This window comes from Dromiciops gliroides, chromosome 4 (assembly GCF_019393635.1).
Source record: "Dromiciops gliroides isolate mDroGli1 chromosome 4, mDroGli1.pri, whole genome shotgun sequence".
Classification (NCBI taxonomy): Eukaryota; Metazoa; Chordata; class Mammalia; order Microbiotheria; family Microbiotheriidae; genus Dromiciops; species Dromiciops gliroides.
In genome coordinates, this window is record NC_057864.1 from 184,911,357 (window position 1) to 184,926,232 (window position 14,876).

At 44.9% G+C, this 14,876-nt stretch overlaps 1 protein-coding gene across 1 annotated transcript in view; it reads left to right on the plus strand.

Annotated features, from left to right (window-relative positions):
• The first annotated feature begins 1,537 nt into the window (after positions 1-1,537).
• PIP4K2B (phosphatidylinositol-5-phosphate 4-kinase type 2 beta) overlaps positions 1,538-14,876 on the plus strand; it is a 30,237-nt gene continuing 16,898 nt past the window's right edge. Inside the window, exons 1-2 of the mRNA XM_044001121.1 lie at positions 1,538-1,816; positions 14,647-14,745. Of these exons, the coding sequence (XP_043857056.1) occupies positions 1,659-1,816; positions 14,647-14,745 (257 nt within the window). The 5' untranslated portion in view covers positions 1,538-1,658. The remainder of the gene's footprint in view (positions 1,817-14,646; positions 14,746-14,876) is intronic.

Below are 14,876 nucleotides of genomic sequence, written 5' to 3' on the forward strand. Positions count from 1 at the left end.
TTTTCTTGTGTTCCTTTATGGTGGTGTTGGTACATTGTTGGTGTTTAAAAGTTGCTGTCACCAAAAACAAAATACAGTGAAACTTTCAGGTAATACATGAGGTACCCCCCCCCTTTTCCTTCCATCTTTTTGATCAGTGTATTTCAAATGTCAGTGAAGGATTATACAGTTAAAGCTGGAAATGGACCTTTAAACATAACCCTGGTCTAATCCCCTGCGTTGTACAAATGAGGCCCAGAGTGCTGGTAAGTGGCAAGAATGAACACTGGAGCCTTGACCTCCCACCTTCACATCTAGCAACTGTGTCAGGGTCTCTAGTTTTTCAGGCATTTTCATCCAAAGTAGGAATATTCCTTCATTTTTATCCGATGCTGATTTAAGCTTATTCACTATAATAACCTCTTCTGACATTCAAAATAGACCATAATGTGTTCTGTCTCACTGCCCTAGGTTTAGGGATAGAATTTCACACTGCCCTCTCATGCTAGGTAGGGAAATTTAGGGGGTAATTATGTAGTTGCACACAGTCTCAACCCAAAACTCTTAGTGCGGCTTTTATTGCTTGAAAACTGCAAAAGGACTTTAGGACACTATATCTTAAGCTGTAGAGTTAGGAGATGTGGGGCTCCAGGGCACCATGGGGTCAATTCTCAGCAGCTTAGGTGTCTTGGTTTTGAAATACGCAGCAACACTTCTAACCTAGCTGATTCATCAGTTATATATGTTCAGTAAGAGATTCTTCCCTTGGGATGCATACGTCATCATCCCGTGTGCAGTTTAGGTAGAAACTTGATGTAGCCAACCTGAGAATGAGATGACTTAACCCAAGCAGCTGTAGATCCCTCAACTCACCCGATTTAGCGGGAGAATGAAAGGGAGGCCAGGGTGGGAGGATGCTGGACCCATTCATAAAACCCAGAGTTCCCGGTCTTCTTTCTCATTGCCCCGGGGGAGAAGGGGCGTGTCCCGCGGGTGGAGCACGCCCTACGTCCAGGGGAGTGGGACAATCCATGCTTGGAGAGAGCAGGGGGAGATTTCCTTCAGTTTTCCAATTTCCCTCTCCAGTCTACTGCCTTCCTCCCTCGGGGTGGGGATGGTACGTCCCACCTTCCTTGCATTTCATCCCCCGTCTCCCCTCCCGAAGCGCGGCAATTGCCGCCACTTGGCGCGTCAAACTGAGGGAAAGGAGCCAAAGCGGGGCTTGGGGGGCCGGGGGCGGGGGAGCCCCCTGGCGGCGGATAGCTACATTGACCCTCTACGCCTCCCCTCCCCGCTCGGGCGAGGGGTCTTCGGGACTCAGAGGCCCGCCGGCTCGGGCCTGGTGCTGTCAAGCAGTAGCGGGGAGGGGCTGGCGGAGCGGCCGCCGCCTCCCTAGAACAGGCGGTACCACTGGGGTGGGGGCGGGCGGCTCCCTCACCTGGGGGCGGGGTAGGTAGCGGGACGTCCCGGCGCCTGGGGCGGGGGGGAGGGAGGAGCGTGGGGCGGACGGTACCACGGGGGCGGGGGTGGGGGGGGGAGGTAACGGGCCGGGCGGTACCATGCGGCGGTGAGGGCGCCGCCGCCGGGGCTAGGGATCGGGCCGGGGGGAAGAAGCGTCGGGCCGCGGGCTCGGGAGCCGTCTCCGCCGCCGCCGCCGCCGCCGCCGCCGCCGTCCGGGCATGTCGTCCAATTGCACCAGCACCACGGCGGTGGCGGTGGCGCCGCTCAGCGCCAGCAAGACCAAGACCAAGAAGAAGCATTTCGTGTGCCAGAAAGTGAAGCTGTTTCGGGCGAGCGAGCCGATCCTGAGCGTCCTGATGTGGGGGGCCAACCACACACGTAACCACCCTCCCGCGGGCCCCTTGCACCCCCCACGCACCGCCGCCGTCCGCGTGTGTCACCCTGCGTGCCCCAGTGCCCCACGCCCCTTGCATGCCTACTGCCTTCCCTGCCGCCTGCAGGCTGCGCCCACCCTCCCGGGGGTTCATGCACCAACCCCCGCGGCCCGGCCCCTTCGTCAATGCATGCACCCCACCCTTCTCATCATGCCTCCGTCGTGTGCGCCTGCCAGCCCCCCTGGATGCGTCTCCCCTAGACCTGGTGTCTCCCCGGGTAATTCCTTCCCATTACCCCTTTCCCTCTGCTTCCTGCATCTGAGAACCCCCCAACCCCCACATATACATACACAATAACTGACATGTTGTTCTGGCCCTAACAGGACCCCCACCCCCACCCCCCTAGACTGGAGCTCTCTTGGAAGGCATGGGGAAGATGTAAATCTCGCTCTCTCTGCCTTTCTCTTTCCTCTGTATCTCTGCTGCTTGTGTTCTTTCCCCCCATCTCAGCTTGTTGGTCAATCTGGGCAGGATTTGAAGGGTGGGAAATGGAGGGCAGTGAATGAAGAGTGGGGAGTGGGGCTGACCAGAGTCTTCTCCTGCCCTGATGCTATGATTCCACAAAGTTTCCCATCACCCTTGGCCTTAACCATCTCTGCAGAAATTCTGATTTTCCTCATCTCTCTTTCATCCTCCAGGTAGGATCGTAGTTATGTTGGATAAAGAAGTATATATGCTTGTACTAGTAAATAGGATCTTTAGTCTCTCCTTCTTTGCCAGCGATTCTGTAGGAAAAAGAGTAGAGAGAAGGAACGTAACTGATTTTAGGGTAGGTAAGCCCTGTTTATGATGGGGATGAGAAGAAATGTGTCTTTTTTGTGCCTTTTTCACCAGGTGTCATGCCAAAGAGTTGTTGTATATTTTAAAATTTTTACGGAGACTATATTCCAGGGTTCCAATGTCAGGTGGGAGGGGATATGGTCAATGAGAGTAAGGACTTTGTGGAAAAACACCAGTGTAAAATACTATCCCATTTCTGGGTTTCTTTGTCCATCGCTTCCCTTACCAGGACTTACTTGTCTACCAGTACTTGCCTAGGAATGGGATGGCAACAGGGTGCTGAAGCCAACTAACCTAGTGATCATTTAAATAGTCATTAGTCAATCTTTGTTGTAGGTGATAGAAAAGGGGAATTTAAGGAGTCAACCCTTATCTTCAATACCTTTTGGGTTCTCCAGAAATGTCAGTTTTCCAGGCCACCTCTGCCTCATTATCATAGGAAAGCACTAAGATCAGTTACCCAGATTTTAACTGAGAAGTGCAAAAGTGTGTAGGGCCCTGCAGGATTTTTTTACCTTTCTCTACAGAAGACTGGCTGGTTGATTGATAGGCAGTCTGCTGATTCAGGGTATTTGATCTTATTAAGGATGAAAAAAAGTATGCAATGAAAAAGTGTGCACGGTTTTAATGCCCTAGTTGGAAAGTTACAATTTCGTAGTGATTGTCCAGATAGGTTTTCAGGCTCACAACTGCCAGACCTAATTTAGGAGCACCTTTGGGCCACTATTTACATGAAATTCTGAACTTAGAGAGGTTATGAAATTTTGATCACCCTGCTTTTTCAGGGGTCAACCAGGGATAAGTGAACTATCTCATGTGGACTTTTATGTTCTCAAAAGTGGTAGGATCAGGTATTGAAATAGAGGTCTCCATCTAGTTTGTGTTCCTTCCATAGTATTCTTAGAAAACCCTGACCCTAGTGAGCAGCAGCTTCTTTGTGTATAAAATTGGAACATCTTAGCAATATAGAAAGTCAAAGATCACATAATATGCTTCCTCATTTTATGGGGAAGGAAACTAAGTCTTAGGTAAAGTGACTTTTCCAGGGTCACAAGAAAGACCTAAGGGGGTCCCAATGCAGCCAGAACCAGTGTTGTCTGGTGGATAGGCTTATTTTGGCATATTTCATTGTCTTACGTCAGGGATACACTCATTTGGTCAAGGGCAAATGGAAATTGTCTTGGTGTTGCTGAAGAAGCTTGGTAAGTTATTTTTACTTATTGGCAGGAAGTTTTACAAGTTGTGCTTGTAAATATACACAGGATCTGAGGAAGCTTCAGAATGACAGAGAAGTGGGTTCCATTAACTCCTATTAACTTGTCATTAGGAAAGGGTTTCTGGTCCCCATCTCCTTTATTAATTTCTATAGATTCTTGTCTTCTGGCTCTTGGGAATTTGAGGGAAGGCCCATGTTTTTAGGTATAATTTAGATCTCTGGGGAGCCTCACTGGTTCCATGCCTTCGGCCAGGAGGGATGAATCTTCCCATGTTGTGTAATTGCATCTCACATTATATGAAGACTCAGGATTTCAGTGTTCCTAGCTGTGAAATGGGAAGAATCCTTCTCCCCAGATGATATCAGCAGAGTACTTTAGAATCTGCAGGAGACGGAACTAATTTTACTTGGCAGATAGGCTTCCTTCCCTGGAAGACAATTTCCTTGGCTCTTTCCTGAACAAGAGCTCTTTAGCTTCCTAAATGATAAAGATTTTAGCAAAGCACTTGAAAGGATTTCTTGTGTAGTTGTTGTCTACAAGATGGAGTGCAATGAGATAGAAACTAGTACATTTAGGTGAATTCTGAGCCAGGTGAATGGCTGGGCCCAAAGGACAGTCATTAATAGTTCAGAGTTTAGCTCAGAAGAAAGTCTCTGGTCGAAATCCCCAAGGTGCTTTCTTTTCTGTGGCCCTGTTAGCATGTGTGCTGTTAGCATGCCATCTCTGCCTTTACCAGTCATTAATAAAAATGTTAATCAAATTTGCAAAAGCCACAGAGCTGGGAGGGAAATCGAATGCAGAGGACAGAGTTAGAATTCAGCAAGGTCTAGAACATCAGGCCATGTGTAATAAGATGACATCTAGTAGGGGGTAAGTAGGAAGTCATAGACTCTGGTTCAAAAAAATCTGTTTTGTAAATATAAGATGGAGGCCTAGCTAGATAGTAGGTAGTATATATAAAAATATCTTGGACTTTTAGTAGCATGCAAAGTGCAATATGAATTGGTGGAATGTGGCAGCCAAGAACTCCAATGTGGTCTTCAGTTGCATGTTTAAAAGCATAGTGTTCAGGACTAGGGATGGTGATAGTCTTCCTACTGTTTTCCTTGGACAGAGATCTTCACATCTGGGTTTTTATGTTCAGTTCTGGGAGCCTTATGTCAGTGAGGACATTGCTAAGCTGGAGAACATCCAGAGGATGGTAAAGGGTCTTGGGGTCATAAGGATCCCCTGAAGAAACTTGGGGATATCTTCCTTGAAAAAGAGAAGATATGGAGAGACTTGATAGCTGTCTTCAAGTGTTTGAAAGGCTAGTGTGTGGAAGAAACATTAACGTTGGTCTGCTTTAGCCCTATAGGACTGAACTAGGAGCAGTGGGTGGAAGGTACAAAGAGGCAAATTAGGCCAACAGCTAGGACTACCTCAGAATGGATTGGACTGCCTTAGAAGACAGGTTAGCCCTAACTAGAGGTCCTTCATCAAAGCTGGGGGAGCACTTCTCCGCTGTGTTATGAAGGCAAAAGGAAGTTTCTGGTTTGGATGGGGAGGAGCACTTAATGGCTTCTGAGGCCCCCTCCAATCTCAGTTGCCTAATCTGTAAAGTGAGGCAGTTGAATGAAGGAAACTTGAATAGTCCATTCTAACTCTGAGGTTCTGGAACCTCTTTGATTATTAAATCTCTCATTAATTTTCTATCTATGATGTCTTCCTAGGAAACCACAGGCAGCCATAGGGCCGTGATGGTGTCTTGGGCAGATGGTGTAGTAGGTATTTAAGATTGACTATGGCTTCACCTTAGGGTCATATTGCCATCTGACTTCACGGCTCATAAAGCACCTGGGTAAATAAATGTCCTTCAAATAGAGATGGGAAGGAAGAGTTCAAGACGGTGAAATAAATGGGCCCAACATTATGCCTGTTGAGGAGGTAGGGAGCTTATCATGGATGGGTAACACAGAAAGCCAACTGACATTTCAGAGGAAAAATGTGAAACATATTGATTGCTGAAATCTGTACCAGTCAGGGAGTGGGAGGAGGTTGAACAAAGCAGTGCTCAGGGGCAGCTAGGTGTTGAAGTGGATAGAGCACCAGCCCTGGAGTCAGGAAGACCTGAGTTCAAATCCGGCCTCAAACAGTTAACATTTACTAGCTGTGTGACCCTGGGCAAGTCACTTAACCCCAATTGCCTCACCAAAAACCAAACAACAACAAAGCAGTGCTCATTGTGGAAGCATGCAAGTAAAGGGACATGGGTATGGTGGATAGGACAGCCCCAAAGAAAGTAAGTTGGGGCTAGGAAACTTGTGGCTTGGTTAGTTTCTAAAGGGCCTTTGGCCTTGAGGAATCTTTTAAAACTTTGGGAGAATTAAAGGATTTCAAACCTTTCAAGACCTATTCCTATGACCTAACGTTTCAGCTCTCTGCCTGATGGTGACCATCTTCTTGCCCTTATACATTTTATTTTTTTATTGATTTCCTCCCCAGAATTAAGAGTTAAACATCTTCTTCCAAGTTACTGCTCTCTGAAGCATGATGTCTCTGCTTTGTTATGCCCATTCTACCATTTCCAGACTCCATCTCAGGCTACTTTGTATTCCTTTTTCCCACTTCCCTGTCTACCTTCTTTTTGAGTAGTCTTGGTCCAAAACCATCTCGTTTGTCTTCTCCAGCTCTTCTGCCTTTTAAAATAATCTTACTCATTTGTATTGTTTCATGGGCTTTTCTATGACTGATATCTCCCAGAAAAGGGTGGAAATCAGGGAACAGAAAGCCATCGAAGGATAGAAATAAACATAGATGTCACCTGACTAGCACTTGGGCCTCAAAAGTCCCTCTTTGGTTTTCATGTTTTAGGTCTGGAGGTCCAAATGTTTGTATCATCTTATTCTCCAAACACTCTTTTCTCATTCACAATAAAGTCCAGTGATTTGCACATTGAAAGTAGTGATCCTTTGGGAAAGTCGTCATTAGAACTCAGTCCCTTGGGTCCCAAATGCAGCTGTATGAAGGACAGTTAGGTGATGCCCTTAGGCAGAGGAGAGATGTTTAGAAAGGTAGAGGCTGGTGACTGAGTTCTCTTCTTTGGGCTTTTAGTCAGTCATTTCATAATTTATCCATGTTAATTTAGGCCTAGTGCTGGTTTAGATACGACAAAACAGTATTCCAAGGGATCTTCAGTCTCACCAGCATAAATGTTCCTTCCATTGGCATAGATTATAACCCATCTATGCCTTTATATGTGGTGATTATGAGGTGCTTGTGACTGGATAAAGCCTTGATTTTGGAATAGAGTAGATTTTTTTTTTCTTCCTACTTATTGAATTTCAAAGTACTCATTACTAAAAAGAGGAGAGCTGGCCCAGAAGTGTTTTGGTTGACTGGGAGATGATTAAAATACTACCTTAAGCATGTTCTTTCCTACAATGGTACCCCACTCCCTACAGAATGAATTCGGGACAGAAGTTGAACTTCAACACCCTTGATAATTCAACACAGTCTGGTTTCACCCAAGAAGATAAAGTCATGTAGAATCATTCATAAAGAGGTGGAGGGAACACCAGTGACTATCTAGTCCAACCTTCTCATTTTACAGATAAGGAAACTGAGGCTCATGGAATTGAAGGCCCAGGGTTATATAGGTAATAAGCATCAGAGGCGGGATTTGAACCTATGTCCTCTGACTCCAGTGTCCGTTCACATTTATTTATTTATTCATCTATTTATTTATTTATTCATTCATTCATTCATTTATTTAATTAATTTTTTGTGCTAGTAAGTGTCAAGTGTCTGAGGTCATATTTGAACTCAGGTACTTCTATTTTTTGGTTTTTTTGTGAGGCAATTGGGGTTAAGTGACTTGCCCAGGATCACACAGCTGGTAAGTGTTAAGTGTCTGAGGCCGGATTTGAACTCAGGTACTCCTGACTCCAGGGCCGGTGCTCTATCCACTGCGCCACCTAGCCGCCCCTGAACTCAGGTACTTCTGAATCCAAGGTCCATGCTTTATCCACTGCGCCTCCTAGCTGCCCCCCAAAACAGAACTTTTTTTGGGGGGGGTAGGGCAATGAGGATTAAGTGACTTGCCCAGGGTCACACAGCTAGTAAGTGTCAAGTGTCTGAGGCCGGATTTGAACTCAGGTCCTCCTGAATCCAAGGCCAGTGCTTTATCCACTGCACCACCTAGCTGTCCCCCAGTGTCCTTTCCATTGTACTGAATTACTATATGCTGGACCAGGAGTTCAGAAACTTGGTTCTGTTTCTGGCTCTGTCTTGGGGGTTTTGGGACTGTGGTAAATCATTTCCCCATTCTGAGTTTCAGATGCCTTATCTATAAAATGTGGCTGTTGGACTAAAGAAATTTTAATGGTCCATCTTGGTTTATTTAATATCCTGTTTGTCTAATCTTATCCTAATTTACTTTTTGGTAGGAAATCTTTACTTCAGCCAGGTCAGTCTATTCACTGTTCCCTCAGTTCTGTGTGCTTATTTCCATCCTCCCCCCACCCCCGCCTTCACTGCTTGTTCTTCCACAATATCCTCTCCCATACCCTGTGATTATTCATTCCAACTAATCCTTTAGGATCCTGCTTATGTCTTATCTCTTCCATGGATTCTTCACTGGCCATTCTAACCCATACTGATCTTCCATTCTTGAAAACTACAGGACTGTAGTGTCTGGGTGTTCATTTTTATATTTAATCATAGGCAGGTACATCTTATTTAATGTTTTTAATTGGTTCTGTGAAAATATTACTATGACAGGGGGCAGCTGGGTGGCGCAGTGGATAGAGCACTGGCCTTGGATTCAGGAGGACCTGAGTTCAAATCCAGCCTCAAACACTTAACACTTATTAGCTGTGTGACCCTGGGCAAGTCACTTAACCCCAATTGCCTCACCAAAGAAAAAAATAAAATATTACTATGACAAAGTTATAGGACCCAATTGGTTCCCTAATTAAATCATTTGATTTACATTTCAGGTAGTCAGGCAAACATTTGTACAAGGTCTTATAATGTTTCAGTAGGGTTTGGTTAATAATGTACTAATTTCATTCTTGGGAAATGGCATCGATTGGGGCTGCCTTATAAGGGGTCTGCCTGTACAGTCTTATAAGGCAGAATCACAGAATATGAAAGTTAGAAGGGGCCTCAGAGGTCACCTAGTCCAGCCCATACTTGAATAAAAACATTCCATTGTGGTTAGCCATCCTTTTTTGAAGACCACTAAGTGGAGGGAAGGGGTTGAGAAATATGAGAGGTGTAGTGAGGGTAAAAATGAAAAGGATTTGGCAACTAATTTGGCACACGAATGAGGAAGAGTGAGGAACCTAGCAAATCTTGTGCCTAGAAGGATGATGGTGTCTTCAGCAGAAATAGTGAAGTTAGAAAGAGGGAAGGATTTGAAGGAAAAAATGAGTTTTCTTTTGGACCTGTTGAGTTTGAGATGCCTATGAGGCATCTAGTTTGAAAATTCCAACAGGCAAGTTGGCAGTGCAGGACTGGAGCTAGGAGAAAGACTGGCTAACTATCTAGAGCTAAGAGGCATCTGCATAGAGTTGATAATTGTACCTATGGGAGCTGATAAGATCACCAAATGAGAAAGTGTAGAGACAGAAGAGCCAGGTTAGAGCCTTGGGGTATATATGGTGGAAGATGGGGGGGGGGGCGTGGATGGATGTCCAGTCCAGTAAGGGAGACTGAAGAGTAGTAGTTAGATAGGGGAACCAAGACATCAATGTCAGGAAAACCCTGAGATGAGAGAGTGTCTAGGAAGAGAGGGTGGTCAACAGTAAAGAAAGATGAGGACTCCGAAAAGGCCACTACATCACTGGTAACTTTGGAGAAATCAGTGGGAGAAGTACTGTCTCTGGAGTATCTGAGTTTAAGTGCTGTCTTTGACTCTTACTGCATGTGTGACTTTGGGCAAGCCAGTTAACCACCCCAGCCTCAGTTTCTTCATCTGTAAAATAACAAGCTTGTAGTCTTTTATAGTTTCTGTGATGCAATAAACACAATTTCAGTTGAATGATGAGGTTTGAAGTCAGACTGGGGTTGGCAGGGGAAAAGAGTGAGAAGTAAGTTGAAGTGAAGTCGTGTATAGACAGGTTTTTTTTTTCTAGGAAAAGGATAGAGAACAATAGCTTAAGTGGTGGTTGGCCAAGTGAGGTTTTTTTTAGAAATGAGGGAGACCTGTGTGTGTTTCTAGACAGCAGGAAGCCGGTAATAGAGAGCAAAGAGAGGAGGGTGGGTGACGGGACAATCTTCCAAGCAGGAAGTGAGGGGATGGGATCAAGGGTAAAAGTAGAGGGTTCACCTTCAGTAAGGAGAAAGTTATCCATGTTTCCTCTGAGATTAGAACAAAGGGGGGAAGAAAACAAGGGATGATGTCAAAAGGTAGAGATGGGGGGGCAGCTAGGTGGCGCAGTGGATAAAGCACCGGCCCTGGATTCAGGAGTACCTGAGTTCAAGTCCAGCCTCAGACCCTTGACACTTACTAGCTGTGTGACCCTGGGCAAGTCACTTAACCCCCATTGCCCTGCCCCCCCAAAGAAAGGTAGAGATGGAGAATGGGGGGGGGCTCAGAGAAAATGGCCTCTTTTCTCAGTAAAGGATCAGGTCCCCTGCCCTGGGGGTGGGGTGTGTGGAAGGCTTGAGGAGAGGAGAAAAGGGCTCCAATGACAGAGACAGTTTCTTTCCATGACCTGAGCCCAGATGTATAAATTATCTATTGGTTTCAGTTGTCCATGCCAAAACACCACTTGGTGGCATAAATCATCAAGAGGGGAATAGACCCTTTTCCTACCTAGTCAGCCTGCACATAGTTGCTTTTACATTGGCCCCCACACCCTCAACTCTCAGGAGGGATACAGTCAGACGGATAAAACTGGCATTCCTAAACATGGTTTTGCAGTTATTTTCCCTTTCTCAGGCAGTTGAGAAGGTGATCTCACCTTGGTCCCATAATAAAATCTAAAACTTTGACTGTGCAGCAGTTTGCTATAAGCCCTTAATCTTCAGGTCATTTACATTGTCTCCTCTAGAGTGGGGGTTCAGCTGAAAAAGAGATAAATTGTATTAGAATCTCTGGCCTCTTTCAATGTACTAGGATGTACTTCTCCCCCCTCCCCAGACATATCTAAGCTTTATGGGAGAAGGGTGTAGAAATAAAGAAAATCTGAATGGTTTTAGTCAAAACTCAGGTTTAGCAAGCAAGTTTACTAAAAGGTAGCAGAAAAGAGGGCTTGCAAGTCCTCCAAAAGGTAGGATGTCTTCTCACTTCATCCCTTACTGTGACAAACACTGAGGTTTTAGCTGATGGGGTAGGTGTGGAGTACTTAGTCTTGGCCTCTGGGAGTTGTTATGGCACATAGCTGATTGCCAGAAGTAGTTGAGTTCTTTGCCTCAGTTTACACATTAATAAAATGAAGACTGGGGCCTTTCTCATTTCTGGGAAGGCAGGATTCCCCCCAAGCTTGAGTACATGAGTTTCCTGGGACTTTTTCAAAGAAAAGGATTTGAAAGATAAAAAGGGTGAGGAGTTAAAGGCCATTTCTAAGATTCCTAAAAGAATCTTAATGACTCTGGGTTGGGTATTTTTGCCGCAACAAGGGGTCACGTTGAGATGGTGGACGATTTGGATAAAAATCACCTGGCAGATACAATGCTCTGGCCCTGGAGCCTTTAGTCATGACTCAGATCACAGTGGTAAGTCTTGAATACATTAGTGGTGCTCAGAAGTGAGGCAAGGGAACATCTATGGCTAATAAGTCAGCTAGTTAGTCTGCCTTACAGTGGGAAGAGGGTGCCTGGAGGTGAGACAAGTGCCTTGACCCAGCCCTTACCTTACTGCACCAATGGGACTCTCACCCTTGTTTAACATTCCACCCCACTGTGTCCTGGCTCTGCTGACAGCACCAGTGAGTGTTAGGGAGAGGAGGATGAAAGGAATGGGATGATTCATTTCAGTCACTGGTCAGGGTTTGATTAAGAATAGTTGAGTATGGAAAACTAATAGAACTTTCTTGGGGGCGGTAACTCTATTCAGATTTTTGCTCTTTTCCCTAGCCTGACTCTTATGATGGGGATTGAATCCAACTTGGTAAATGATCATGTCCATCTCGATACACCTTTCCACATTTCCCCACCTCTATTTCTATCGTTCTTCTCCATTAATGTTAAAGAGCTATTACATGTATCGAAATTTATAAAGAAACAAACTTGGTCCCAAACAAGAGTGAGAAGACACCTTTGCAGAGGCTATGGATTAGAACATTGTATTGAGATCATTTTTTGATCCTTTGTTACTCTCAAGGAGTAAGAGGGATATAGAGAGAAAAGTAGATGATGTAAAAACAAAAGACATCAATGAACATTTATTTAAAATTTTTAAAAAGAGTAATTCTTAAATTCATTATCATTGGGTCATGGGAGTCTGAACTAAAAAGGAGCTCAGAGATCCTCTAGTTCAATCTCCATCTTTTCATATGAGGAAAATGAGCCCTAGAATGATTGACTTGGCCAACATGATACAGAGTCTACCCAGGTCCCTTGGCTCCAAATCCAGTGCAATCCAAGTAACATTTATTAAGCACCTGCTATGTGCCAGACACTGTGCTAAGCCCTGGGGATACAATTAATTTTACCTTTTTGTGTGTGTGTGTGTGTGTGTGTGTATGTATGTGTGTGTGTGTGTGTATGTGTGTGTGTGTGTGTGTGTGTGTGTGTGTGTGTGTGGCAGTTGGGGTTAAGTGACTTGCCTAGGGTCACACAGCTAGTAATTGTTAAGTGTCTGAGGCCAGATTTGAACTCAGGTCCTCCCAAATCCAGGGCCGGTGGTCTATCCACTGCGCCACCTAGCTGCCCCTGATACAATTAATTTTAAAAAACAAAACAAAAAAAGCCCTTCAATGAGACAGCCCTGGTTGCTGAGGGTTGAAATTATTTGCCTAGGATCATAGAGTGAATAACTAAGAACCAACCCAGGTCTTCTGATTTCAGTACTGATGCCATTTCATTTTTAATGTTTTATTGGTGCTCTTTTTTTCCTTAGATATCACTGCCACTTCCCAGCAGCCCCTGCCCTCAAGGAGCTTACACTCTAACAGGAGGGGATAACACATGGAAAGAGGGGGTGGACAAAACCAAGGGGTGCCATGGGGCAGTGGAAATCAGTCAGGGCAGCAGATGCAAAGGAGAATGAGCTGAATCCAGGTTCTGACTTCTATAAAGAAAGGCACTGGGAGGAATTTGGTGCTCCCATCAGGAGCATCCATCAGGAACAGGAGGCTGAGGAAGGTCATGTCTGTCAAGGCTTGAGTTATCAGCATGATAATAAGATTAGAGGTGATGAGCTTAACTCTGGAGGGGCATTTTGTTTTTTGGAGTTGAAACCACACAAAGAAGCAGATGCTTGGTGGAGATGCAGTGGGGTTTGGGTTTTTTTCCCTACCAATTGCAAGCCAATTTCTTGAAATTTTAATAGATGAACACAATTCAAATAGACTCATAGGGCTTCCCCGCCTTGTTACAGATGAGAAACTGAGTCCCAGATGGGTGAAGTAGCATACCCAAGTTGCCTGGGTAGATTTGGGAATCTTTTATTTTGCCCAAGGTTTTTATTGTTAGTCAGTAGAGTATAAGTAATGATTTAAGTGAGGCCTTCAAAGAGTTTGCAATCTAGTAACAATAATGTTGCATTGGTATACCACTTAATAGTTACAAATAACTTCTCATGAATTATCTCATTTTATCCTCACTTCAACCCTAGCAGGTATGTCATTCATTTGACTTTTAACTCCCTCTTACAGTGGGGCCCTACTTCCAAGATACACTGTCCCAAGCTTAGAAGGTCCCAAGTGGTTTCAGTTTAAGGAAGGGCAGGTTCGGGGAAGCTAGGTGGCGAAGTGGATAAAGCACTGGCCCTGGAGTCAGGAGTACCTGAGTTCAAATCTGGCCTCAGACACTTGACACTTACTAGCTGTGTGACCCTGGGCAAATCACTTAACCCCAATTGTCTCACCAAAAGAAAAAAAAGAAAGTCAGAGCAGGTTCTTCACTGCCTGGCCCATTCCCTGGTCTGTAGATAACCCCAGGCCAACTTGCTAATTAACCAGACAGCAAAACTTTGTGTGCTGTGGTCGTTAGCTCCCTCAAGCCTGCATTTTCAAATGGTATCCCCTTTTATGTAAGGGGTGAAATTGTTTGTCCAGAATCACACAGTGAATAACAGAATCAAACTCAGGTCTTCTGACTTCAGTACTAATGCCTTTTCATTTTTTCCCCTTCAGATATCACTGTCACATTCTAGTGGCACTTCCCCAATCTTTATAACAAAGAGGGACGTTTAAACAAAACAAATCAACCCACTAACCATATCTGATAGTGTATGCCTGATTCTGCAGCTGTAGTTTCCCACCTTTCTGACAAGGCAAGGTTCACCAGCTGTCTTCCAGAGTCACAATCTAGCACCTTTTGCCCTATAACATATCACCTCTTTAGTGAGGGAAATGATGTGCACAAATTAATTATCTATAAGATTGAATGTTATAAGTACCATAAAGGAGATATTTTAGGAGTTGAGAGAGTAGAAAAATGGGCCTTCTTTTGGAGGATCCAGTCAGATACTCACAGAAGGAATGGGGGCATCTGATCTCATCCTTGATGAATAAATCAGGTTTGAGAGGGAAGATGGGGAAGTAAGATGGGCTCTTGTTATCTAGGGTAGATTCCTCTTAAAGGCCTCTGCATAGTCATGAGCCTCATTGTTTTCTCCTTCAGATCAATGAACTCAGCAATGTTCCAGTCCCTGTCATGTTAATGCCAGATGACTTCAAAGCCTACAGCAAGATCAAGGTGGATAATCATCTCTTCAATAAGTAAGTTCCTTGGGTCACTTCTCTTGTGTGGAGGGCAGGCCTTCCCTTCAGTCAGAGAACTTTGGAAGCCAGATCTTGTGCCAGTGGCAGAGCCAGCATCTGTGAGGCTGGAAGATAACATAAAAGCCAGA